Source organism: Passer montanus, unplaced genomic scaffold, assembly GCF_014805655.1.
Source record: "Passer montanus isolate IOZ18808 unplaced genomic scaffold, ASM1480565v1 scaffold2, whole genome shotgun sequence".
Taxonomy (NCBI): domain Eukaryota; kingdom Metazoa; phylum Chordata; class Aves; order Passeriformes; family Passeridae; genus Passer; species Passer montanus.
Window position 1 is genome coordinate 3,903,092 of NW_024366591.1, and position 27,127 is coordinate 3,930,218.

Here is a 27,127-nt window from a genome sequence, read left to right on the forward strand (position 1 = left end):
ACCTTCACCCCGCAAATTGTTTGTAAAGACATGAGCTTTCCTCCCGTGTTTATTGCTACGGTGCCAAAATAAAGGGCTTTGGTGGTTCTGATAATTATCAGCAACTCCTTTATTTCGTTGACATTTAAGCCCCCACAATGTTTAAAGTACTTAAATTATAATCGTTTTACCTAAGCCAAACATAAATGTTGTTAGTGCCGTGGAAGTGCATTGTCTAGGTATTACTTCTAGCAGTTTACTTTTTCTTTTGCTACACAAAGCAAATAAAGATACAACTGCTGTTTTTACAAAGTACTTGGAAGTAGGTGCTACTTCAACAAGTTTAAGGACTCCTACTTGAAACGTATACATAGTTCAGACAAGGCTTGAAGTAACACAGGCCTATGTATATTTCAACAACATCAAAAATCCAATATTGTTAAAACTGCAGCTGAATATTAACTGTTATCACAGAAGCAGACAAAACAAATCCTCCCTTACTACTCACTCAGAGGAAGGTTTCTTCTTTAGAAAGACAAAGTTCCTAAAATCTATTTTTAAATTAAGTGCAGTGCAAGCCATAAATGTTGTAGACCATAATTCTACATCTTAAATGCTCTTTAAAACAAAATTATAGGGGGTTAATAGCCACAGAAAAATCTATCTAGTCTTGATTTAAACGGTGAGTATTCTTGGAAAGGTTGGCCTGGCAATTGCTTATGGAGCAGAGGTGTCCTACGAGAAAGCATATGAAACTCAAGCTAATTTTCAAGCAGAGAGGTTTCATGAAAGTCCTTTCAAGTTCTCAAAATCCTGGACTAGTATCTCCAGTGTATTTTAGATTTCAGACCATTCTTCCAGTGTGCTTTCTAGATTTCCTGATAAGATCTATGTATGAAAAAAAAACCAGTGCCTAGGGTGCTGTTAAATACACCCTGCAGATCACAGATCCCTCACTCAAAGGTCTCACATCCCTGCACACATGTCCATTCCAGAATAGGGGTGGCAGAAGCTTTGCACAGCTCTGCAAGGTGCTTGGAACTGGGGGACCCTCGACACAAGGAAGTTTGCTACTGTGCAATGCAGACAATTCAGCAGGACACTGCTTCCCTGCACTTCTAAAGTGCTCTTTGGGGTCAGGTATACTTTACACTACAAGGTAGTTTGTTGCCCTTGTAGCCACAGAATTCCTATGAAATGCTTGGGCCTTTCAATTGTAGTTTGGTAGACAGGGAATGAAAGTATTCAGGTTAGGTAAAGAAGAAACTAAATGTATATTTATGCAGCTTGTGCAGGTCAAAAAAGTGACTGAGCAATCAACAGGATATTTATTTTTTCATAAAACACCCTGGTCTATGAGCTTTGGGTGTTATTTTAAACTTTGATGTTATTTTAGAGCCAGTTAAGCTATTTTGAATATGAAGTTGCAGTTTGGAAATGGTTTTGGGCTTTATGCTAAGTCAATGCTTGATGGCTTGCTGTATTTTTTGCTAAATTAATTCAATCAGGAAAAAGGCAAATAGTATCTCTGTAAGGAAAGGTCTTCCCTCAGGTGCAATACTAAGGACAGCAACAAAAATCCTGACTCTAAGCCAATAGCAAATCACTTAAGATAAATATAATTAGGATTTCATGCAACAGCTGTATCTCTGCCTTATACTAGAAGCATGCCAAACATCACATTTGCAACTCTTTGTGGCAAGAATAATCCCTTTGAAAGCAATATTTGACCCCTCCCTTTTATCATGTTGAACCTCCAGCTATTTGTGTCCTGATGCCTGCATTGTAATCATTCAAATCTCAAACTTAGTAGCACAGGCTTTGAAACACTGAATTACCACAGCTTCTACACCGTGAAGTCTTCAGCACTATACAATCAGTAGTGTAGACTGCTGGAGTCAGAAATTGAATTCTCCCTAGGGTGAATTTCTCCATTTTTGCCTCATAAGCCACTTCCTGCAGCATCTGATCCCAGCCCTGATCTACAGACCACACTTTTTCTCCAGTCTAACAATTTCTCCATTCCCCTACGAGCTTCTAAAAGGCAACTCTTGACCTTTTTTTACCTAAGGGAGATGGAGGAATGCATTTATGTGAGGAAATTTACAGAGAGCAACAAGATAAAATTGTTATATTCTTATGGGCCATTCACTCTTCCATGTGCAAAGGAGTGACATCTGCATGCAACACATGATATGCCTAGAAAGAAGTCAGTGGGGAAAGGGAAGAACTGGCTTGCAGCCCAGTGCTGGCAGGGTGTTACACTTCCAGCTGCTTGCCCATCTTGCTGAGGGCATCGCTGACAATGTCCAGCTCGTGGCGCAGCTCGTTCACCACGCTGGCGATGCTCTTCGTGTCCTTCAGGACCTGCACACTCTGAGTGTAGGGGTTGTACTTCACCCCAAAGGGGCGCTTGATGGTTTTTGCAAACTCTCTATTGAGGTAAAAAAAAAAAAGAGAGAGAGAGAGAAAAGAGGGTGTTCTTGATGGTTTTTGCAAACTCTCTATTGAGGTAAAAAAAAAAAGAGAGAGAGTGAGAGAAAAGAGGGTGTTATAAACAAGACATAAACCACAAATGCATTCTCTGTATGCAGCCAGTATCAATACCCACTTTTCTAAAATACTTAAAAATATATATCTCCCACCCAGTACCTGAGAAACCAAGAAAATACTAACCAAAATTCCTTTACTGTGAAAAGTAGTTACAAAACTGTGATAAGACTAAAAGGGTTTGGTGCTGCTACGGAGATAGAGATAAAACCAAATCTGCTTTTATAAAAAGAAGGAGGAGGGGGGCAGATTCTGTACCTCATCTTTTCCTTTGCTTCTTCAAAACTTTCAGAAACAAAGTAAACCTCCTGGAAAGTTGTAATGATACATTCTTGCTTGCAGGTGACCTTTGGATCAAAAGGTTTGACTTTGGCGCTGTCAGAGAGCGAGTGCTGGTAAGGTGTTACCATGGGTCAGAAGAACATCATCATCCAAAGAATCCAGGAGGAAGATGACACGTGATAAAGTGAATAAAAAGGATAATATGATGATTTTAATGCATCTCATCTTAAAATTTTTATCTTCAGATGAACAATGATTAAAGCCTAACAAACTGAATTATTCTGAATGGTCATATTCTGCCACTTTGGGTGAGAAAAGGGACTCCACAGACACAAGGCTTGTGTATAAACAAGAGCAATATTTTCAGAATCTGCTTAAACCAACAAAGCTTTGATCTGAAAATAGTATTGGGTTGTAACATCAAGAAATTATGCTTCATAAAAATCAGGGGAAAACAGTGGCAAACAATGAGGTACAAAGAAAAGAGGCAAACAAGCAGTAGCCATTCTTACCTTGAGCTCACTAATGGAAGAGAGCAAGCCAGCCCCATAAACTCGGAGCTGCCCCTCTTGCTTGCACAAGCCAAACTCTACCGTGAAGAAGTAGCACTGTAACACAGAAGGAAGTAAAACAATTCAGCCTTCATCAAAGATGCAGTGGTGAACTAGGTGGGAGCATTTCTATTTGTAGGTAGCATCAAATAGTTGCAAATATCAGATAGTTATCACTCAGTTATCCTGAGATATTTAGAGAGGAGGAAAGCAAGAGTAGAAGGGTGAAGAGCCACAGGATGGCGTGTTTAGCATAAGAAAGGTGGGTGTTACAGATCACCCAGCTGGGCTGCAGGATGCTAATGCCAGTGCAAACATAGAGGTGTAAATCTGTTTTGAGAAATACTAATATGAAATCACAGCCTCAGCTTAAAAGGATCACTGGATAGAGAGGATTTCTGAGTGAGTGAGAACAGCCCACTGCAGTTTGTTTCTCATTTGCTTAGTGTGCTGTAAAATTAAAGACATTCCGTTTGCTGAATTTCAGGATTTCTGCAGCTATACAGGAAGGAACACAGTTTTCATGGATAGCTTATTTCTGCTGCCACTGAAGGTAGTACAAGTTTTACCACTAGCTACACAAGATGGGAAACAAAATTTTTAAAATCAGCAAGCTAGTTGTTGCATAAATGGCACAGATTATTTTTCATCAAAATCTACTTTTAATCTTAAAATACTCTTGCCAAGGCATCCAGAGACTGATATCCAGAAAATTAGTTTATATTATTTTAATTTCTTGACTGAAAAGTATCTAATGCTAGCACTCACCACATTCAATACCATATAATTTCAATTCATTCTACATATTAAAGAAATATAACACTTTCAAATCATTTAATCATCTTCCCAGAAGAAAGAAGACGTTGTCTGAAAGAAATAGACCTTAAAATTTCAGTCTGCAAGAAGTAATTTACCACTAGAAGCTGAACCATTACTTAACAGTAGAGTGAAGAAAAATACCAATCATATCAACTTTAAAGTGGTTTTTTTTCAGAGCATGAAAAATTTTTTTGTGCTTTAAAATCCAGGGACCAGTGAAACACAAAGATCTAGCAGCTGGTGTGGTGAAAGTTGACATGAAGATCCACATGGCATGGAATCAGCCTAGTGAAGCACAAAGCTTTTGATTTAATCCCCAGGCACTCAAACACTCACTGTTGCCAGTTTTTGGACAGCCTCATCTGATGCCCCAAGTGATGCAAGACCAATTTCCTGGGAGAACTGAGCAAAACTGGGTTCAGCCAAAAGAGGGACATGACCTAGGAGCTCATGGCAAGTATCACTGGAAAAAGAAACAAGAAATCTCATTATTTGTCTTTGTGGCAAAGTTAAAAAATCAACACCACTGAACAGATACAATGTCTTGCATTAAACTTTCAACTTAAACACTAAAAGCGTCACCCATTTCTCTGAAAGCAGCTGAGCAGATGATACCAACCCTACATAAAGTACATAAAATCAGATTTTCAAATGAAGGTGCCTAAAATTAAGGTCTGAGCTCCCCATTTGTAAGGCGACTGGACATTAACTGCACACGGTGATATCAGTAAGAGAGCTCCAATAGCAAGCTGTACTTTTGAAAATCCTGCACTTATGAAGGTGGCACTTCAGCATGCTGTAAGTTCATTACATTCAGCGTGAAGGCCGAGTCTTCAGCACCTCAAAAATAAGTTTTATGCTGGTGTTCTTGAACAGCTTTTAAGTAACTTGGCTCTGGGCAAGCAAGAATAAAAACTTTCTCACAAATTCTACCCCAAGATTAAACAACTCACGGCTCTGGTGTATAGAGAGGGTCCGAGCTGTGCCTGACATATTGAGTGCAGTGAAAAACTCGGAATGCCAATCCTGCCAAGAAGTCTCTGGGTGACAGATATCCAGCCACGGGGCGAATGGTGAAGCCTGTGCGCTCTGAAAGTGACCAGAGAAACTGTATATTAGTTTAGCACAGGATGCACAGCATTGTCAGCTTTCCTGCTGGATCTGAGGTGACAGCCACAGCACTACCTTGGTTCAAAAGCACATGGGAAAATGAGGCACAACTAGAAAAATTCGGCATAGGCTTGAGAATGAGCAACATTTTTTAAAATGGCCCTACCTCTGTGCCAGTGGATTTCCTAGGATTCCATGCCTAGAGTCAACAATACAGCCAGGTATCTCCTTAGCCAATCCTAACAATCTTTTCAGACACTGTCCCTCAAATATCACTGCATGCACTGAAGACAAATACATTAAAACACAGATGGCCAAAAAGCCTCTTAAAGGACCGGAATTAATACAAGCCACCAAGGATGTTTCCTTGTGCCCACAAAATGGTGGGATTTTCAGTGGACCTCAGTTTATTTTGAAAATCAGAAAATTGTAGAAAACCAGTGCATTACCTTTCAGGAAGCGGGACACATCTTCCAGCTGGGGGATATTGTCTTCCCTGTACCCACAATGTTTGGTGAGCAAGGGCAGGTTTTTCAGGTACTCTCTGCAGGCGTAAGTTGGGTAAAGCTTGTTAAGCTCTCGGTACACAGTCCCCCAAGTCTTGATCTCCTCCTCAGTGAATTCAATCTTGGGAATTGGGTCACCACTGCAAGGAGAAGAGGAAGAAAGGACACTCCTTAGTAAATGGCTAATAAGAGGTGACTCATTAACCTATTATTAGTATTTAACACCTGTATGACTGTGACACCTGGCATTAGACTCTGTAAAATACTCAGTGAGATCTGGTCTGTGTCCTGGAAAGCTTTTAGTCTAAGGATTTGCCTTTTTTCACTTTAACCAGTTGTCAGGAATATTTGCATTGATCTCACTTAAAGCTTTGGTTCTGTAAACAATTTCTTAATTGTTCAATGCCAAGAGTAAGGTTTAAAATACCTACACAATCTCTTCACAGCTTCAGGAGCTGATAACACATCCTTTTCCATGTTGGATTTCTAAGTCTGCAATTATTTTACATTACCCTTTTAATTTGTTTTAAGAAAAGAGAATTTCCTAAATTAACAACACATCGTGTGACAGCAGCTAAATATACACATCAGGTAAAAATCATGCTTCTGTCCAGAGGAGACCAGTGACTGTCTGAAAATATTTATTTTAGTCTCTTTCCTATTTAGTCCTCAGGACCTTGGATAAAGTGGATTATGGCAAGGCCAGCATTACACTGCATTTCCAGTGTCAGCCAGGGAACTGGCATGGAAAATGCTTTCCCAAAGGAATCTCTGTCAACAACAGGTTAACAGTAGTGAGCTTGGGACTGTGGTAACCAGTTGCATTAAACACACAGTGCAATAGAACTCTAAATACAGACCTTTTCTAGGTCATTTTCAGTTGAGGAAATTAACACCTAAATTCAATCAGGCCACATAAAAATCACGTATTTACAGCACTGGGTGAATCTCTTACTGCTTTAAGAGCTCCACCCCCTGCCAAAAAGCATCCATAAAGACAGAAGCTCTTGGAATTTCTTTTCACAGAAAACTTCTTATCTACACATCACACATGCTAGTTTGAACCAGGAAAGAAAACTCAAGTATTAACATTTGCTCAGAAAGTTAACTCTGAGTGGTCACTGGGCTGTACATTAGGATTTGCCTCGCCTCCCCTCCCTCTCCTTTGCAGAGCAGCTGGCCAAGCCCCACAGACTCAGAGTCACCAGGACTGCCTCGATCTGCCTTCTCATCTTGCCTTACATCTCCCTTCCCTTCACTCCTTGGCCCTGATCCCTGAGCTGAACCCTCATCTCTCAGCCTGGTCTGAGCCCAGGAAGGTGAGCTCCTCACAGTCCACTCTGCTGTTATTTCCAAGCACCCAGAAGGCTTCTCCTGGAAGAATTCAAGCTTACTGTTTGTAGTTCATAGCCAGGTCTGCAAAATACTTTCGCCTCTTGCGATAAACGTTGTCTTTGAAACCCTGGTAGGGAGAAAGGAAAACACAGTTCAAAGAGTTTCCAAGCCATAATAAATAAATCAATTTGAAACAGGACACTTGACATTACTTCAGTTGGGAAATAGAAAAGTATGATGTGTAAGAATGAAAGGAGAGGGCAGGAAACTCATAGCTGTAGTCTGAAATGTTTAATAGATGTGAACTGAGCAAATACACCAAAGTAGGAATCAGCTGATTTATACAACTATATATTTTGTAGAGAAGGATTCATTTTAGTCATATCAGTATTTATACAAAGTTTGTTACTTGCACAATTATTCAAAATTACAGAACAAATTGCCCATTTTCACTGTCCAAATACCAGTTTGGTTTCTCCAGTAAGGAAGAAAGAAAGAGGGGGAAGAAAGCCTGCCTCAAAATAACTTTCTTTTAGCTTCTTTAATGTGTATGTGACCACTCAGGGCCCAGACCTAGAGTTCTTGCATGAGTAAGTCCTGCAGAAAAACACAGGAATTGAATTCAGTCAGTCTTCCCTGAACAAAGAAAGAGACATTAAATCCCCAAGAGAAGGTGCTCAGACCCCCAGAGACACCATTGAGAGAGAAGAGGGAGGAGGAAAAGCTGCAATTTTTTTTTAGGTCAGCTCCATAAAGTACATTTCCAATTCTGGATTGGGTGTAGAGAGGGAAAAGTACTTACAGGATGGTCAGCATCCAAGTCAGAGCCGTACATCAGCACCCGGTTTGCACACTTATCCAAATCTGAGATCTTCTTCGGAAACCAGGGAACGTTCTCCATGCCTGGGGAAGGCATGGAATCCACAAGGTTATTAATAACGCCCAGCACACCGAGGGAGGAAGCGCTGCTTTCAACTACAGCTATGGCGGTTACAGCTCACTCTATAAATTAAGGGGGCATGAAAAAGACAAGGGAGTCCTCTGCCTATCTGGCACCAGCCTCCAGCTCACACTTCCTCCTCGGTCACTGCCACAGACTGCCTGCAGAGCACAGCCAGCCCCAGAGCCTCTGGGAAGGAAAGCAAGCATGGGTTTCTCTGCAGTACTTAGAGTAGCATCTAGAGGATCCCTCGGAGACAAGGTCTGCCAGTGTAGAGCTGCTGGGACTCTTGTAGGGCACAAAGGGTGTGAATGAGAACAGAAGTGATTTGTCTGTGGTCCCTGGGCAGAGTGGGAGCAGGTTAGAGTCTTCTTGTTGTGTTTTAGTGACCACGGGAAATGGATGTTTCCCCATGGTTACGTTCATGGGAAGCATCCAGCTTTCCTTGAGGGGTATGGGGGGAGGAGGAACAGGAGGCCATGCTGCCTGAGAGAGGAGCATCACTGCAGTTTTGCTACCAACTGCTTTGGGGTTATTTTTAGCCTAAGAGAGTTTTTTGCCAAGCCCTTGGCAGAGCATTTAATACACTGTTTTTCTGCCTCAATTCTCTTCAGTTTACTTTAAAAGGTCAGGAGACTGTTTAGATTGAATTTCCCCTTACTTAGGGCTAAAGTAAGCCATTTTATCCAAGAGCTCCAGATCTCTTCTTCCCAAGCACAATGACTGAAAATACATGGGACCAGCTTCCTGCTGCCCTGAACTTCAAGCATCTCTTTAACTAAAAGTAAAGGTAAACACAACATGTAATATCTAAATTACTAAGGCACCTCTGCAATACTAATATAAGTAGCCAGTTATGATTAAAAGTGGGTAAAAAAGACAACAAAATCAAGAACTAAATGAAAAAATTATAGAATCCCTTTTCCACTCTCCCCAGTGTCTGAACTGAAGGGGGACCTGTCAGTATCACACCTCTGCCATCATAGTGTGCTTGAGCCCTGCACTCAGACATTGCCCACAGGCCAGCCTGCTTTGACCTGCATGGATGCAGGGCTCCCACTGGTGCCAGCTGGGCTGTGCTGGTAAGGGACAGGAGCACAGAGAGCAGGCACACGTTTTGTAACAGCCTGACAAGCCTGAACTCCCAGGTTCAGGCCAGGCTACACTCACACATAACACAGAAACAGGTACCTGGCAGCAGGTGCCTGAAGACACAACACAAGTGCAGGTGGGGCCATAAAAATGTTTCAAACCAACACATTTTGAAGTGCATTTTCATCAGAACTGCCTTTTGTACCTACCATCTCCCTGGACATTGAAATGCTCTGTTGGGCTCACAGAGACGACGTTGACGTGGGATTTCAGGAGCTGGAAAATCTCATTCAGTTGTTCCCTGTTACTGTCACAGTCCACGAAGATCTCGAACTCAGAATTTCGTCTCTTGGACTTCCGTGACTCAATGTGTACCAGATTTACATGCTTCTCCTGTTTAGTAAGAAGCAATGTTCTCAAAGAGATAGGCTAAAGACAATTGACTAAAAGTTAAAATAGTTTTTCAAATTAATATTCTACTGCCATGAACTATTCACCACCTCTATGAAGCTATTTTAGTTAATTGGATCTCTTGATAGCAATTTGCTTATTGGAGGGTGGGGGGAAGGTTTGATTTTCTATTCAGAAGAAAATTAAAGCAAACGTGTGTTCTTTCAGTTTTATTTACATTCAGGAAGCACATAAAGACACAGTCAGGAGGTTTAAATTCATAGACCTTTTTCTTTTATCCTTCCTGTAGGAAGCTGATTAGCAAAATTCACCAAAATGCCAATCAAGTCACCATATAATTATCTCACAAGCAAGCAAAGGATTTAAAAGCAGTAGTTTCCAGGGCATTAGTTTCACTTTTCCTTAATCTGAAGAATTATTTAATCATGTGTATTATATTAGGAGCACTGAGAAAACCCCAGGCTAAAGCACGCAGAGCCACACACCAGAGCGCGGTGGCACTGCACACATTCCTCACACAGCACCTGCCCAGCAGCTGTGCAATTGCAGCTCCTCTGCCACCTTCAGTCTGCCCGGGCAGTGTGGCAAGGGCACTGCACAGAGCACAGATCAATGCCCCAAGTGTCTGCCTGACACCAGCAGGGGCTTCAGACCACCCCTTATTCTCAGCAAAACCATTGAGTGCTGATCCTCTCGTCATGAGGGGAAAAGACAAACCTCTCTCAGTGTGTAGTCTGTGCAGATAAGAGTTTTAGCCAGCCATCGTCTAATTTCTGAGGCATACATTTGCCTTTCTGGGTAATTTTGGGTGCCAAGTGGGAACCAAGTTAAGAATCATGTCCTGAATAAATGGATGTAATCAATTCTTATGTGGTCCAAAACTACCCTTACAATTTAAAAATGCAGAGCTGCTGTGATGATCATAAGATTATAACATATATACCTGAAAGAGTTTTAATGCTTTTACAAGTCCTCCAACTTCATTCTTCAATGAAAAAATGATGGCTGTCCTTCCTCTTTCAGATGCATGGTCTTCATTCTCTTTGTTATCTTCAATCATCATGTAAGCTGACTTATTTAACTAGATGCAAACAAACAAAAAAAAATTTGTTTGAATGGGTACAAGTGCAAAAAGTGTAAGTTTTTACATTTCAGGGTGTCTTGGGTAATGCTGTGCTTTGGTCAACCACAAAAGGAAAAGAATTAATTAAATTATTACCCAGTAACAGGAATAAAGTTAGTCACAGACAGAATTTGTGAGACTGAAATACTAACGTATCTTTTTTTTTTAGTTGAATGATTTTATGGACATCTTTTTTCATTCCCTAGGATGCAGAAAATATTTTCAATGTATAGTTTATAATTAGCATTGATACTGGGAGTAAGGGGAGCAATAAGATGTCAGCAGAAATAGTACACTGAACAAAACACTTGTTAGCAAGTTCAGTGAACACTGGCAAAGAGAATAATCCAAATCCCGCAGGACATAGGAAGGAAAAGATGAATCAGGATTCAGTAGATCAGAACAGAAAAACCATTCTCTTGTTATGTAACTGTAAAACACTCTTTTCATAGGGCAAAGAGACAAACCTAAGGAGGTAAAATGTTCTGCTGACCAGAATCTGTTTGCTGTAGAGACAGTCCCTCTCTGATCAACCACAGCCAAGCTGCTCCATCTGCCATGTCCCTAAACTGGTGTGTCAAACCCTTGGCACAATCACCCAAACCACACACTAAAAATTCAGACACCCCACAATGTCACACCACGTGGTTCACTAGTGAACACACTCCTGACTCTGTGGAAATCAGCAGCTAACACAGATTATATTCTCAGCTACATGTAGCCAGGCCATAAATAGAGAATACTGAAACAGTAAAGAATGGGCAAAATGCAAAGTAAAGAAAAAATACAAGGCTTATGAGCAGAGGCTGTCCCTCGTATGTCTTCAAACCTTGCAAAAAAGAAAGAATAAAAGGAGAGGTTTCTGAATGAGTCAGTGAGAAAGAGGAGAGAAACAAAGAAGGCACATTATTGCTATTTGGAACTATTTTTTGATCTGCCATATCTTTAAAGATATCACTATCTTGAGACATTTTCAGAAATGAAAAGAGCAAAATAAAAATGCTATCAAAATGCACCAGTTCCTTTGATTCCCTCATACAGACTCTCCAACTTTAATGATGTAATGAAAATATTTGGATTTCTGACTGGGTTCCCCACTTCTAATGAGTTGCCACAATATGATGAGCCTGGATGACAGTGTCAGGCCACCGAAGTCAATGACCTCCATCGGTTTGAGTCCAGATATCAAATATCTGCTGGAAGTGTGTGGCAAGCCCAGTCAGGGTTCAGCTGAGCAGCCTGCAGGTTTCCCAGCTCACTTCAGTGTCAGATCACCATTACAAGAGCCAGGAACAGGCACTGAACAAAGGCACTTCCACCAGAAAATAAAAAGCTACAAACACCACGATTGCATACAGGTCATGGGTTGTTTTCTCAAGTGCAGAGAGCCATTTGTGTGAGCCAAATCCTGTTCAGATGGTGCTGTTGTAGGAGAAGAAAAGAAGTCTCCACTACAAGTAGAGTTAGGTGGTGGTTTTGAAGGCAATAAATGCAGGCTGGTTTATAGAAGAGGCTAATATGCAGCATGCTGGCTTGACTCCATGTAGGATCATTGGCTTCAGCCTGGATCAGCCTTTTTGAGATTTTGCACAGTTGCATGCAATGTTATGAGGTGCACAGCTGGGACAGACTACCTGCACTGAAAACTAATGCCCTTCTTTTGTGTTTTGCTGCTGCAGCTTACACTGTGTCTAGGATCAGGTGACAGCATCTACAAAATTATATGTTTAAGAGATCAATGAAGAAAATCAGCAGAACATAGAATGTTCTTATATCAAGAAATGACCTCTAACTTAAGAATTTCAAACTGGACAAGAGAAATTGAGACGCTTACAATGCCAAATGCACACCATATACATATTTAACCCTACACCAAAGATAATCTTTTGATTTAATTAAAAAATGAACTGAAGACAGTAATGCAGCAATCATTTGGGTGCAAGACAACAGGAGAAAATGGTAATGCAGAAACAATTCCTCTCCTCCTGTGGCTGCACTTCTCTTATATTTTAACCTCTCTCAGTAACTCAGCAAACCAGCCCTAATAAAATCAGAAAATTTTCCTTTGCATGGTAACACATTTGAACTTTTTGGAGGGTGAAGGGGGAATTAATATTGCATTTTCCACCAGCCTGACTCAGTCTTGATGAAAATACACAAACACAGCCTAAGCCCTTTATTTAAATAGATAATTAGGTGCTGTCCAGTTAAAGATTTCACATTTTGGGACCCATAGCAATTATCTTCCCTTTCTCCCACTCCCCAAAAGATGTTCACAGAGAGAAAGATATATGAGGGTCATATTTTGTGCTTTAATTCTTTATATTAATGGATAACCGGGATTTTAAATTATCCAAACATATTTGCCTTAAAAAAAAAATCACATTTCAATTCATAAATTGAAGATGAAAAATTATTTTCGAAATATTTTATACTGATTGACATTAATCATGATTAATAAAAAATGTCAATGGACATTTGATACTCTCTTCCCTTTAAGTAGCTGCTTACTTTGTTGCTGTCCTTTTGACACACTTCTAGGGAAGGGTGAACACACAATGTTAGGAGTGACCACAGCTAGATATCACATTGCATTTTCCAGCCACACCAAAGTTCCTAAGATTTAGCTTTCAGACACCAAACCAAAAGCCGTGCTGAGCAGCTTATTTGGCTTCCAAGCATCTGAGGGATACAGCAAAGCAATATTTTTGTGAAACTTTACCTTCAGCATTCCTGTCATCACAAGGAATTTTATAGACTTTATCAATTGCACAGCATCAGTAACTGCAGCCAGTATCTGATCTCTGATGCACTAAGCAAATTCCCACTATAATAAGGAATATTTTAAATAAAGGGAGTGAGTTTTATAAATAAAACCAGAAGTGAGTTCTTCTGGGCTATATCACACCCTCTGTCTCCTAAGCAATGGTACACTAAAAGTTGCTTTTGTTCTACCTTAATTTGATATGCTTGCATTTACACTCTTTGAGGGTTTTTTTCCCCTCTTTTATCCAGAAACAGCAGCTCCGTCCCAATCCCGGCGGCACTGGACACTGCCACCGACGCCGGAGGAGCCGCACCCCAGCTCTCTGCAATTACTGCTCTCCGAGCAACCGGGGCCAGAAAGCTCCCGGTTTTCCCAAATCCCCGTTCCGAGAACGGCAACAGCGAAGCGCCCGAGCTGCGACTCCACAACAGCTGCGTTTGGTCCGCAAGCCAGGACCGACCCCGGGGCCGGGCAGCGAGGATCCCATCCCGCACCTCTGTGCCCGTCCTGCTCTCCTCACCTGTGCCCATCCCACACTCCCCGTATCCATCCTGCTCCCCTCATCTGTGTTCATCCCACACTCCCCGTGCCCATCCCACACTCCCCGTGCCCATCCCGCACTCCCCGTGCCCACCCCGCTCCTCACCTGCCTGCCGGGGTCCCTCGGGCTCGGGGCCGCCTCCAGGGACCCGGCGCGGCGCGGCGCGGGGTGCATGGCCGGGCAGGCTGGGGCAGCGCCCGGCCCCGCCGCCTTTATGCAGGGGCGAGAGCCGCCCCGGAGCGAGGGGAGGGATGCAGGGAGGCGGGGGAGGCGCTGCCCGGCCCAGCTGGGAAAGGGGCGCGTTGATCCCCTCCACGATGTTTGCAGAGCAGCGACGCTCGGGCACAGCCACCGCCCGCTCCCCGTCACCGCAGCCCGGAAAAACCCGCGCAAGAAGCAGCCCTTTGCCCCCCGAGTGGCACCTCCTCGGTCACCCGGACAGGGCCACCCAAGAGGGGTCACAGGAGACTGACTTTTTGTGGGTAGCTCTAGGGGTTTTGCAGATAACATGTCCTGTTCTCAGCAGGACATAGTGCAGGTTGTAGTCCCAAAGAGGAACACCACGGGCAGATGTATTGAGATCTTCACTAAAAACAGCAGTGCATTTCTGCTGGGAAAATAAATTGCAGTGTACTCCTTCTTTTCTCAAAACCACCTGTGCACACAGGAAGAAAAACTACATTTCTATTAGCGGAAAACTGCATCTTTTCATATCATTCATGTTGTCATTTATTTTCTGCATATATCTAGATGTGTTTATAGTATAAAAACTCATGGTTTTTCTACTCCAGCCCTCACTGTCTCATCTCAACTTGGTAACATTAGGATAAGGGGATTTTGGTCCACAGCAGGAGAAGCCAAAACATTGCCCGGGAATATAATCTCTCGGAGGTGTTAGGGATCTCTTGGGGAGGAGAGATTGATTATTTTCTACTTGAGCTGTCCAAAACTCTGATCCTTTTAATATTTTTTTTTAACAAACCTTTCAAAGACATGCTCAAAATCAGCAGCAACTAGTTTCACTCGAATATACTCAAGTGTCTGGAAAAATCCCCAGTATCTTTCTCTTCAGTGCCTAAAAAGGTTTTGAGGTTTTTTTCAGCTAGATCCCTTAGACACTGGTGTGACACACCTGGTAAATCATATTGATGATGCCAATATACAGGGTGACACCTAACCCAGGCAGGCACAGGCACACTTGCACCAACATCTGCAATGATATCAGAGTCTTCTTTCTTCCTAAAAGGCACTGAACTTCAAATAATTCTGTCTCTAAGAGACCTGAGGGTGACTGGCTCAGCCCTTCAGACACAGCACGGGATTGAAAGAACATGGCTGTGAATGATGACATAGCTGGAAAAAACCTTTTTTTTTATCCCCAGTTTGCTAATGGGACATATTTCGTCACCAGATGCTTCAATTTTCCCTGTGCAAAGAAAATGCAGTATTTATCAGTATATGTCTTATCTCTACAACAGGCATTTCCCTTCCTTCCTGAAGAATAAATCTCCCCATCAAATGAGCTGACTCAGAAAGCAAACAATTTGTAGGACCTTTACCCAGACCCCAAAGTGTGAGAGAGCCTGGTGTTGATGACAAATCTGTAAACATGAGCACAGTAAGACACTTATGATAGAATATGACTAATCCGTCAATTTTCTCTAACTCAAATGGAGCAATAATAATGGAGAACCCATGGGCAGCCTGACCTGTAACTGCTGAAACAATGGGAATGAGGTCAGGAATGGCCAAGGAAATTTAACCTAATATGAAATGTATTAGTTACATAACGGGATAACTGGGGTGCCCAGAGTTTTGGGGAGCAGATTAAAGCTGATTCACTGGTTTAGTAAGAAGTGCTTGTTCACCACAGCCAATGCCCCATGGTCTGAAAGGGCAGAACCACAAAGCATGAACAGACTCAATTACAGCCTGTTTCCACTGGGTGCTCACTGGAGCCTGCTCTGCTCCTCTCCACACAGGGTTTCCAGCTCCTAGGAATCTGTGGATGGCTGTATAGGAGAACTACTTAAAAGGTTTTATCCAAAAGCTGAATCTTCACAGTTCTAGAGTTGCAGGGTTTTGGAAAACTTTCACCCTGTCACGAGCACAGCTGCTGCTTTGTGTTTTCACACACAGAGAAAAATTGACTTAAAAGGTTTTATCCAAAAGCTGAATCTTCACAGTTCTAGAGTTGCAGGATTTTGGAAAACTCTCACTCTGTCACTAGCACAGCTGCTGCTTGTGTTTTCACACACAGAGAAAAATTTCTACCTTCTTCCAAAAGCTGGTAGTGTATTCTACCATTTAAGAATGGTGGCTTGGGCCCCTCACCACAGAAGAGAGCAGTATGGCACAGCAGTCACGTATGGAGACAACACAAACAGGGCAGCAAAGTGCACAGGAACCACCCTGCTCATCCTGGCAGGAGGTGGCACAAGCAAAGGAAAGGTCTGAAATGTGACCTCGTTGGTCTGCAGGAGCACCGAGGCAGAGAGAGGATACAAATGCAAAAATATCAGTTTCTCTTCAGAAAGTGTCTCCAGATTACCAGGTTTTTAAGAATACAGACACGTCTTTGCAGAATCCTTTACATTTACATTTTTTTTGATTGTTTAACACAAATGCTATCTGAAGTATCAAAATAAACTATAAATCAGGCCAGGGCATCTGCTGAAGGCATTTTTGTAGGTGCAGATGTTTTCGGTGGGATGTCAGAAATCTACACAGACCCTGAGGTGGGAAGGAAACGTGAAGAACAGCTGGGGCATCAAAACCATAGGGAGAGAGGCCTCCCCTTACGGCACGGGAGATAAGGCAATACAGTGATTGATTTTTCCCCAAAGCCTGCAGGAGATTTCTCACATATAGCCTCTCATGCGGACAAAGCCCTCCAGACAGATAATCAGCACCTGAGGATGGAGCACAGGTCTGATCCTGCTCAAAAGGGGGTCAAGCTGATCAGTACAGGGCTTTGCCATGTGCAGCTGCCACAAAACCTTCCTCTCTCACTGGCACAGAGTGGCCATAGCACTGTGAAGGCTACCAGACTGGCTTTCACTTACATTTTCCCTCCTAATTCCTCATTAAATGAACTCTCCTCACTTAGATCCAAGTGACAGGGTGGTGTCAGACTGAAGTCCGATGTTTTCCAAGATCTTTGCTAGAGTAGCTCCAGGAACATCAAGCATCTCCAGAAGAGACCACGAGTCTATTCCTCTTTCCCATCTGCTAACTCAGAGACGACTCTGCTCTAGTTTTCAGAGAGTTTCTGGTTTGTTCTTCCAAGCAGAAACTTGACAGCAGAGTTTGCAATCCAACAGCGGTTCTGACACTTGGGGTACACAATTGTAGATAAATGCTCTGGAGATTTTCAGGCTGAGATGTATTAAAACCAAGCTGTCACACCTGCAGGTCTTCCCCTCCCTAGAGAGCCACACAGTGAAGGGACCCTTTTTGCTCTCTGAAACACATGATAAACCTTCTGCCCTACCTTTCCTCTGCCTCCCACTCTGAGAAAGTTTGTTCTCTGTGGGTCAAATATGTTGGGACTCAACTAACCCGGCACATCTTTCCAGACATGACACAAATCTTGTGTGTACCAGCACTCTGAGGAAGCTGGTCTGGGAGGGAAAATAAAGGTGGAAAAAAAGAAAAATCAGTGCAGTACAGGGGTTCCACTCTGGGGCAGAGACAGAGTCACAGATGATTTTGTTGAAGTGCTCAGGCAAGAACATGGAAAAGCAGGTTGAGAATGTTCCATAAGGATATTAATCTTCTGCTGAAATATAAGATTATCTACCTGAATGCAGCAAGACTGATGGAGAGAATCAGTCAGCCCTAAAGTCTTCTCAATCCTATCAAGGTCATCAGTGGGAATTACCTGATCTCCCCATGTGATAAGGGAAAGTGCTCTAATCTCCAATAAGGCAATTTCACAACATCACTTCTGAGGTATAAACCCCCTTTGGACTTTATTTGGCCCAGGCATCTGCCTTTCCAAGCAGGACCATTTGTCTGAGGCAAAGGGGCCACTTGAAGCTTTTCCAGAAAAAGGTATGAAGTGGTAACTCCCTGAACAAAACAGCTTTAATACGACTTAGTACCAAGTCTGCTCTAATCATAATTACTTTCTCCAGAGCGCACAGCTGAAAATTCTAATCACAGCCCTCTGCCTTTCTGTTAATTAACTGCTGCAGACAAGTTGTGCCTTAAGAATCTCATGGCACTTAGACAAGCACTGTGGAAGTTACAGGGAAGAGTGAAGATGAGCATCATGCAGGCCTCTGCACAGTTTGTTTTCCTGTATAGGTCTTATGGATTTTTCTCATATTTTGATTTAATTTTTTCAATGTTCTTTTATACTGATTCCCAAAAAACTGCTGGTCTGAAAGTCTGTCTCTTTTATTGTACTGATTTTTAATATTTATAAAGCATTTATTGTCACAACACCCAAACAATCCAATCACTTTCTAAAAACCTACATTCTCTCAACCTTTGACTTCTCTCACCTAAATGAGGCAACCTGTCATCATGGCATTTACCTCAACGCAGGAAATCAAAAAGCTTCAAATCCAAAGCTTTTCAAATTTTCAAAGAAATGTATGGATCTGTAGACTTGAGGTCTTTCTACAGAGAATTCTTCCATTTTCTCCCTTCTTCTGTGAACTAGAGGTCTCCCAACAAACACTTTCCAGAGCAGTTCACCCAGCCTTTCACCAGCATGAGGTTGTGGCTGTGTCACACCCTGAACTCAGAGTAACCTCACAGAAATGCCTGGATGGCTCAGTCCCTGAGAAGGGAACCACATCCCCATGAGGCTGGTTTAGCAAGCAGTTAACAATTCATGCCACTGAATAGTTGTTGATTAATAAAGGATTTAATTCATAACCAGTTAATATGTGACAAAAGGAAAAGGGGGATTTCAATTAAGCAAGTATTTAAAACATTTACAAATATCTTTTTCCAATGAAAAGTGCAAGAACCAATGAGGTAAATTACCCTCTCATCATGTCTCAGCCAGCTGTGGTATCAACAGCCTTCAAGCACACTTATTTTGAAAAGCCAGAGTTGGTGTGTAAACCTGCTGAAGCACAGCCAGCCAACAGACCATGCACTGCTTGTATATTTGCTTTGGACTGTTTAAAGAAGCAATATTAGCCCTTTCATCTGAGGCAGGAAATATTTTTCATTTCATAGAAGCTAAATAAAATCACAAGTGACATGAGTTACTTGCTGCTCTGAGCTCTGTAGTTTTTCCTGACAGCGCCTTTGTAAACTCTTTACAAAAGGTTAGTTTAGATGCTGCTGGGACAATGGACAAACCAGGCTCTGATTTGTTTTCTCTAGGGAAAATAATATCACAAAATTAATATCAATCAGCTACATTTCAAACCAAAGCATAGTCTGGCTGGGAACCAAAGCCCTGAAAGAGCTCTTTGCTCCAATTACTCTGGAGTTACTGGGAACAGTAGTGTCAATTACAACTTCCTTTATTTCTTTATCTCTTCAGGGTTGGTCAAATCACCTCAAGTTAAACGTGATCCCCCCTCCAGCCAGCAGAGATTCCCTGTGTTACTAGAGCAAACAGGATTTAGTCCAGCCACAACCATCAAATAGGGATGGGGAAAACCAAGTGGAAAAGCTCAACAAGCTGATCTACCTGCTGCCTGGAAATGCAGGGCAGCCTGGAGAGCAAGGAGGCACTGCCTGGAGCCTTGCAGATACTGTTCTCCAACCCCTGCAGCTCAGGCAGGGCTGAAGGGGAGGCTCTCAGCTGGTTTTACAGCTGATCACAACTGGCTGGTCAGGCTGGTCACAACTCTGCACTGCACCAGTCCTGGCCTCAGCTCCAGAGCCCTGGCAAGGGTGGGGAGGCTGAGACGCTGCTCAGTGCTGATGGCTCTGGTGCCAGGTACAAGGTGCAAGATGCCCAACCTGAAAACGAAAGACAAAGCATCCAAAAAGAGGAGAGTGTGCCAGAGCTTAAGGTAACCTCAGCCACCATCACTGAGAACAGCCCCTCGTGGCATTCAGGGATTACTTCTGACCAGGTCCTGATACTTCTCCATCCCTTAAGCACAAATTATAGTAGAAATGGACTCCATTCATTGAGGAACCACCCTGGTACCATTATTTCTACTACATTATCATTACAAAACCTCAGAAATTATCCAGTGCTTTCACATCACAGACGAACACAAAGCAAAATAGTCAAATGCATAAATAAGGCTGCTGATAAGAGCAGTCACAGTGTTTGTTAACCTCAGCCCGCTGGCCTAATTAGTAGAACAGCAGCATATTGTGTATTCAGAGCGAGGTGGAGAAGCCAACAAAGGGGAAAGCTTTGTACTCACTAATGATATGAGTAAGCAGAGCTCAGAAAGCGATTCAGCAGACTTTGATCCACTCAGGAAAGAGAACAAGAGCTCTCCAGGTACTTCTGACACAGCCTCACCACGGGCTTGGGCCAGGAAGCAGCCTCTGCTGTATCCACATTCATTTAGGAAGTGTATTCAATACACATTTGGTGTATTTGGATTTGTGAAACAGAGGCCCTGGTCAGGTTGTCCATTCCTAGCCAGTCTGTGAAAGTTCCTCAGGGCTTCACACCAAAGTGAGCTCAGAGGATCCACCCTTCTCTGCTCGCAGATTTCAGACACCCCTCATCCACTGAAGTCCTGAAATCACACAGGAACAGATGACAGAGGGCAGCCTCTGGTCTAGACACTGGCCATTGACCAGTGTGAACAACACAAATTAAATCACAGTCACTTTTTGCTCCAGGGATGGAAACCAGCAATGTAAACCCATCAATTCACAGCAGCAACTTTAAACACACTGGCAATTGTAAAATGTCCAGCCTCAGAGCTGTGAAACACATCATCATTTCCAAGACTGGCAAAAGCTGTTCATCTTGCTGTGTTCTCATGACAGATATTTTTTCCCCTTTGAATTTCTTTTATCTTATTAGATTTTAGTTCCCATTATAGTTAGGACAATTTTGTATTGGGGCAAAATTAATTAGTTTGGATCAAAGTAAGGCTCCTTGAAATGTAACACTAATGAGTCTCATCTGCCTGATTAAAGAGCTTTGCTTTTAGGGACACTAGGTACAAAATTCTATTTCAGAGAAATAAACATTATAAGATTATTTAAGGTTGAAAGCATTAGCTAAATAGTAACCAGGATCATGGATAAAAGATTAGGGTGGCAAACTGTGAGCAGACTTACAGCTGACAAGAGGATGCAACTGTAGACCAAAACAGGCTAATGAGGATTTGTCAAAGAGGTGCAAGCAGAGCTCAGTGCAATTCACAACAATATAGTGAACTGACACCGTGCCTCCCATCTAGTCACAATTCTTTCCACCTATTCACGTGCTAGTAGGCACTGAATGGAAAAGAGTTACAGATTGGAAAAGACAGTAGCAATTTCTAGAAAGAAAAATACGAAAAAAGTTCATTCAGGATGAGTCAAATGAATTTTTAATATCTGTCAAACTGTATAGACAGGGTATTTGCTTATTTTTAAATCTGATTTTAGTCAAGAACAAGTTGTATTAATCAATGTTGGCTTTAATTGATGTGAGAATTACTCCAGAGAATAAAGGGGGTTAAATAGATTGGGTATTTCTCATTTTTGTTAAGCTTCTTCACCCCATCCACTTTCTCTTACACCATTAGTACAAACAGTTAAAGAAATACAATCTAGAATTAACTTCCCAAAAGACAGGGGCAAATTCACCTGAAAAACCACATTGTAAATGGAGTTATCAGGGATTTTCTGGTAAATTGGCATAGCACACCATAAATGACAACTGCACAGCCACGTGTTGGGTCACTTGTGAATGACAAACACATGACATAAGCACATGCAGTAGAATATAAGGGAACTGCCTTCCCCAGAGTGACATCTCCCTCCACAAACCTCTGCAGCACAGACACAAGACTAGGAATGAAGATGTGGTGCTTGGAGAGGGCAGGTCCCAGCTGCTGGCAGAAACAGCTGTGTGTGAGAGGAGGAAGGAAGCCCACAACTGTGCAAGGATGTTTTACATCATGTCTGGGGCCAAAGAAACCACTGTAAATTTGTGAGTGCGCTCTCAAAGGCAGCCAGGCAGGTGCTGAGCAGTACAACTGCACAGGCAGCACCTCTGGACAGTGGAAAACCATCCAGAGCTGCAGAGGAATCCCACCGAGGCACCCCGGGCTTGCACAGCTTCAGCAGCTACGCACAAAAAGCCTTTGGATAAACCAAGAGCTGAATTCGAACATCTTCTACCTCTTTCCTGTGTTTTGATATGGTTTCAATCAAACATTACCATATTTTGTCAAAATTACCTTGACCTGCAACAGGCAACACTGAAACCGTGACGTTTTTATCCTTTTGCAACCTAACACTGGAAATCAAATTTTAAAAAACTCATTTCAAACACCCACGTGTCATCTTCTTCTGATGTCATGCGTACTGCACCTGTGCATAATATTCCTCCTGCCAGCCTTCTGCATTAAGTCAGCAACAACAAAGACCACTGTGCCTGTTATTCATAAGCTTTTTGTTATCTCACAGAAGACGCAAAAGGGCCCAGAGCATGTGCGGGAAGGAAAAACCTTTGTTTAATTTAATTATATTTACTTCTTTCAAGTCTAAGTAAACTCAGGGATCAGCGCATCAGAACTGATTAATTAAATCATGACAGCATTTCCTTTACCCTGTGTGGGCAATCACATCATGTGTCACATTCAGCAGGTTCTTCCAACAAAGCACCCTCAACCTTCACACTGCAGACAAGAAATAAGTCTGCCTGCCAGGTGACACTGCAGCATTAAGAGCTCTTCTAATGCAAAAGCTGACAGCTGTGGAATAGCACTGTGGTTATTTTCAATACTTCCATCATGGGGGTCGACTCCAGATCTTTTGGTTAAAGTTACTGATAATGCTGCAATAAAAAATCTGGTTCTGATCTTTATGTTCGTCACTGAGTGCTGGGCAAGCAGGGTGGGCTCAAAAGCACAGACACACTGCTGGATGCTGTCTTCACCCACCTGCTCTGGTGTCCAGAAAGGCTGGAGAAGCAGAAAAGCTGCAAGAATTTTGCCTCTCAGGGTTGCCCCTGGCTGCTCTTGCCTGTGTCCATAAGCACATGGACTGTGCAGGAATTGGCCCGGACAACTCCAACCCCTCTCCAGAGCAGATCAATGCCAGTGTATTTTTCATCTGTCTCCCATCTTCTTTTAAGAGTTGTGAGGACCTCTCCACTAAGAGAAAAGGGAAAAGGGCAAATCTTCCCTTCATTTGGGCTTGGGACTTTCCCACAAGAGCAGCTCACACTACACAGTGACACTACACTTTGGTCTCACAAAGACTTTCCTGGGACCTACACAATTTGTCAGCTCATAGGCAATTTCCTGTGTTTATTTTTGTCTACTCATTAATGTAGAGTAGACATTATCTACTAACCTCACAAAACCAGACTCCTCCCTTGGTCTTCCATGTTTTCTCCATTAATTTTTCTCTTTCCTATTATTCCAGCCTTTTCTGTCTACTGCTCTTCCTTCCATTCAGCCATTGTTATGGCTTCATCCCAAATGACAAAATTGAGTCATTTTGCATGTTTTATCATTCCCACCTAATCTGAAGTGTTTGTCCCTCTTTTCTACTTTCTTAACTTATTAACTCAAAATCTTTACTAATTAGACTGGCATAAACTCAAAATGTCTTCCCATGGTTCCTGTGTCCAGCCTTCCCACCTGATTAATGGCGAAACTCTCTGATGTTCAATAAAAGAGTTTGTGCACTACAAAGAAGTTTTAATGGAAAATGAAACCTTCTGACATCACTGGCTAATTATAATGCAGCACTGTGGCTGTACTGCAGGGCAGGATAAAAGTGTGCACGTATTTCCTGCATGTTTCAATATCCTCCTATTGACAGAAGATAGGGAGACTGGTCTGCTACTGGAGGCCAGGAAATTATTTTTCTGATTTCATTGGAATAATTGACAAAAGCATTTCCTTTCTATGTAAGGTTAACAGATGGCTTGTTAAAGTTACATCTTCTTTAAACAGAGCTGTCACCAAAAATTATATACATGACAACAAAAATAATATTGATACAAACTCACTGCAAAATTAAAATGAAGTTTGCATAACCTGAAGCACTGAATAAATAACTGCCACTATTGCAACACAGAATACCAAGGTGCATTTGCTTTCCTAAGATTTCCTTGGAAACTGGATGAAGGGACATAAACTGGGGATGTGTCAACATGGGACTTAAGTTACCATGGGCTCAAAGATGCAGGCAGTCACTGTGCCTGTGCCAGGAGCAGGCTGCAGGCTGCTGCAGACCAGTGGGCAACACAAGCACCAACCCTGCAGGACTCTGATTTCACAAAATTGCCTCTGTCATGCTCAAGACCTATGCCAGGCAAGGATTGCAACACTTGACTGCCTCACATCCATCATGATTGGGCTCCCTGATGCCTCACCCAGCCAGCAAAAAACAAGGGGACAGAGTGGGTGAATTAAAAAAATAATATTTTTAAAAATCCAGCAATACTCAATAGCCCACCTGCTGTGGTTTTTAAGACCTCATGTTCACCTTAAGCTTGCCTCATTTCCACAAGATCAGGAGAAACCGCAAAGGAAATTCAGCTTTGAAAACAGAAAATGTAATCGGTGTTAGACTTTTGATAGGTGACTGCACACCAGCTATTCCACCTGGACAGATCTAGAATGATAGCATAATTACTGATATGTAATACCTTTCTCCTTCAACATCACACTTATTATTTATCCTCTTTGTCAGGATTCTTCCAGGCTTTTCCCTACTTGCCTTCTTTTTGTAGTATCTCTTAATCTATTTTTTTCTTCCTCTACTACTACTGTCCTCTCTTCACAGCCTCCTACTGCTGTTACCTTTTCTTTGTGAGTTCTTTCACAGTAGCTTTTGTATGAAATTCAGCTCTCAGACTTTACTGAGCCATCACCAAGACCTGCAGCTCACATGCAATGACCTGAGAGAAAGGGAAATTGAGCCCCACTGGGTTTTCCCTGCATTCATTCATTTTCTCCACAGTAACAACTCACAAGCGAACCCATTCTCTTACCCCTCTTAGATGTCAGCTCCTTGCATTATGAAACCTGCTTTCTTTTTGCAGAAGTGAATCAGGAAGGGAAACAAAAGGAGGTGTAGGAGCAGTATTTCCCACTGCAAAAGCTCAGTGGGTAGCTGCTGGCAATAACCTGGTTTGTTTGGCCATGCTGGTGATGTCAGGTTCGCTCAGCTCATGCCCTGTTGGCTCTGACTGAGGGGCTTCACTCACTGCAGGCTGGGGCACGTGGCTCCCTGGGCTTGCCTTCACATGAAGGGCTTTTGGGAAGTTGTATAACAACACAGCAGACAGGTCCTTGCCCCAGGTGTAGCAGGTTCTTCCTTTCTCACTGATTTTGGCAGAGCACGTGAATTTCATCATCATCACCAACAAAATGAAAAGTAAATGGTGAGCACTGAAAAAGGACATTTAATTTTGAGGGGGAGATAAAAGGATACATTAGGGAACTGCTGTGGCCAAAAGATTCTGCCCTAGAAAAAAAACTGCAAATTTTTCAGTGAAAAATAAAAGAAAGACTGCTGGTTTTGTAACTGCCCGCAGCAGCCAAAATAAGGGTAGTGAGAAAGAACAGATTTTCCAGGCAAACAAAACCACAGTAACACCTCTGTACCTTTTCATGCCAATATAATAAACTATGAAGATACTTCACTTAGAAATAAAGATTTTTATCTTATTATTTCTTTTGGATGCAGCTTAGTTTCAGTGACAGGTGTTTATAACAGGGCAGCTTCATCTTACAAAGGACTCAACACAGCACTTAGACAGAATATGAACTAAAATAGCAGTGACAGAAAATTAAGCAAGCAGAGTGAAACGGATATGGAGAAGCACAGAAAAAGCTTTTTAGGTTTCATGGTTTAGTATACCAGAAAGAACAAATTTGCATCATGAATATTGGACAAGCATTAGGATATCAGCAACCACTTCCTTGCATTGCTAAAGGAGCAGATAAATCATTCCAATGCCACTGGCTTTTTTCCCACATCCCAAATTTCTTTGGCTTTGTGGTGTTTTGTCCCACCAGGAAAATGTTACAATGTGGGATAAAGATGCCACATGTGCATAAAAGTTGAGTCAATTGAATGTTAGAATCCTGCCTTTGAATGAAATTATTACATGGCTCTATTAACACTAATTTAAAATAATTAATTTTATTTCCAGTCTGCTTTCTGCCTCAATTTTGACTGCTCTTATGCCACAAGTCACACCCAGCTCTGTCCAAGCAGGATTGAGCTCCTGCTGCTTTAGTTCAATGCTTCAGATATCCATTTTTGTTTAGAGCTCTGCACAGAGTAGCAACAAGTACTTCTCATTTCTCCCCAAAGGAAGATACTCTGGAGTTAATGAGACCTTTGGTCTGGAACAAAGCTGCTCACCTGCTTGTAGACAGACAGATAACCATTCTGAATCAACTGGCCTAGAGAGCTCAGGCTTGCCAGTGGGTGTCAAAACAGGTCTACGAGAGGGAATTAAAAAAAATACCAAACTCAAAACCCAAACACTTCCCAAACCCTCCCTGCCTCTCCCCAGAAAAACCCCAACCCACCAAAATCCCAAACACGTGCTGCTCATGAAGCACAGGCCAAGGGAGGTCCCTGCTGGCAGGATGATGAAACACACGTGCACCAGTTCCAAACACATCATCCACCTACTCGCACAAATAATTTCTTCCCTCTCTGAACCCCACAAAGACGGCACAGGTACCTTGCATTCACCCTGGCACCAGCCTCGCTCCCACCACACAAGGGGTGGGCAAAGAGGGAATCCCAATCTCCAATTCACCGTGGTCATCAAGGATACAAATTCCCAGCATACCTGAATCACCATTCCGCTGAAGCAAGGCTCACTGACCATGCCTGCAGCTCCTTCTGTTGCAGATGAGCAGGAGGATGGGATCCACCTGGGTTCCCACATGACATCAGTCATTTTTTCTGTCGCATGACAGGCACCAGATATCAGAAACAACAGTTCATCAGCCAGCACTGGATATTGGTGCATTGAA

The 27,127-nt window shown here is 42.4% G+C and overlaps 1 protein-coding gene across 2 annotated transcripts; it reads right to left on the reverse strand.

Annotated features, from left to right (window-relative positions):
* Positions 1–26,966, reverse strand: TPH1 (tryptophan hydroxylase 1). 2 transcript variants are annotated; one of them, XM_039706973.1, is made up of 12 exons: positions 26,941–26,966; positions 26,502–26,581; positions 10,519–10,656; positions 9,374–9,557; positions 7,935–8,035; positions 7,192–7,259; positions 5,741–5,937; positions 5,135–5,270; positions 4,518–4,644; positions 3,324–3,419; positions 2,788–2,921; positions 1–2,413 (listed from the first exon to the last, which is right to left on the reverse strand). In XM_039706973.1, exons 3-12 carry the CDS (start codon positions 10,636–10,638, stop codon positions 2,239–2,241), a joined length of 1,338 nt encoding a protein of 445 aa, XP_039562907.1. In that variant the 5' UTR covers positions 10,639–10,656; positions 26,502–26,581; positions 26,941–26,966; the 3' UTR covers positions 1–2,238. The 2 variants fall into 2 exon arrangements, with proteins under 2 accessions (XP_039562907.1, XP_039562906.1); XM_039706972.1 differs by lacking the exons at positions 26,502–26,581; positions 26,941–26,966 and adding an exon at positions 14,112–14,182.
* Between the last annotated feature and the right edge of the window lie 161 nt (positions 26,967–27,127).

Coding starts and splice junctions, on each gene's coding strand:
- TPH1 (XM_039706972.1), bottom strand. CDS start 14,180: ATGCACCCCGCGCCGCGCCGCGCCGGGTCCCTGGAGGCGGCCCCGAGC. Junction 5,271..5,740: donor TGTGTCCCGCTTCCTGAAAG/GTAATGCACTGG, acceptor GGTCACTTTCAG/AGCGCACAGGCTTCACCATT. Junction 2,922..3,323: donor CTTCCATTAGTGAGCTCAAG/GTAAGAATGGCT, acceptor ACACCTTACCAG/CACTCGCTCTCTGACAGCGC.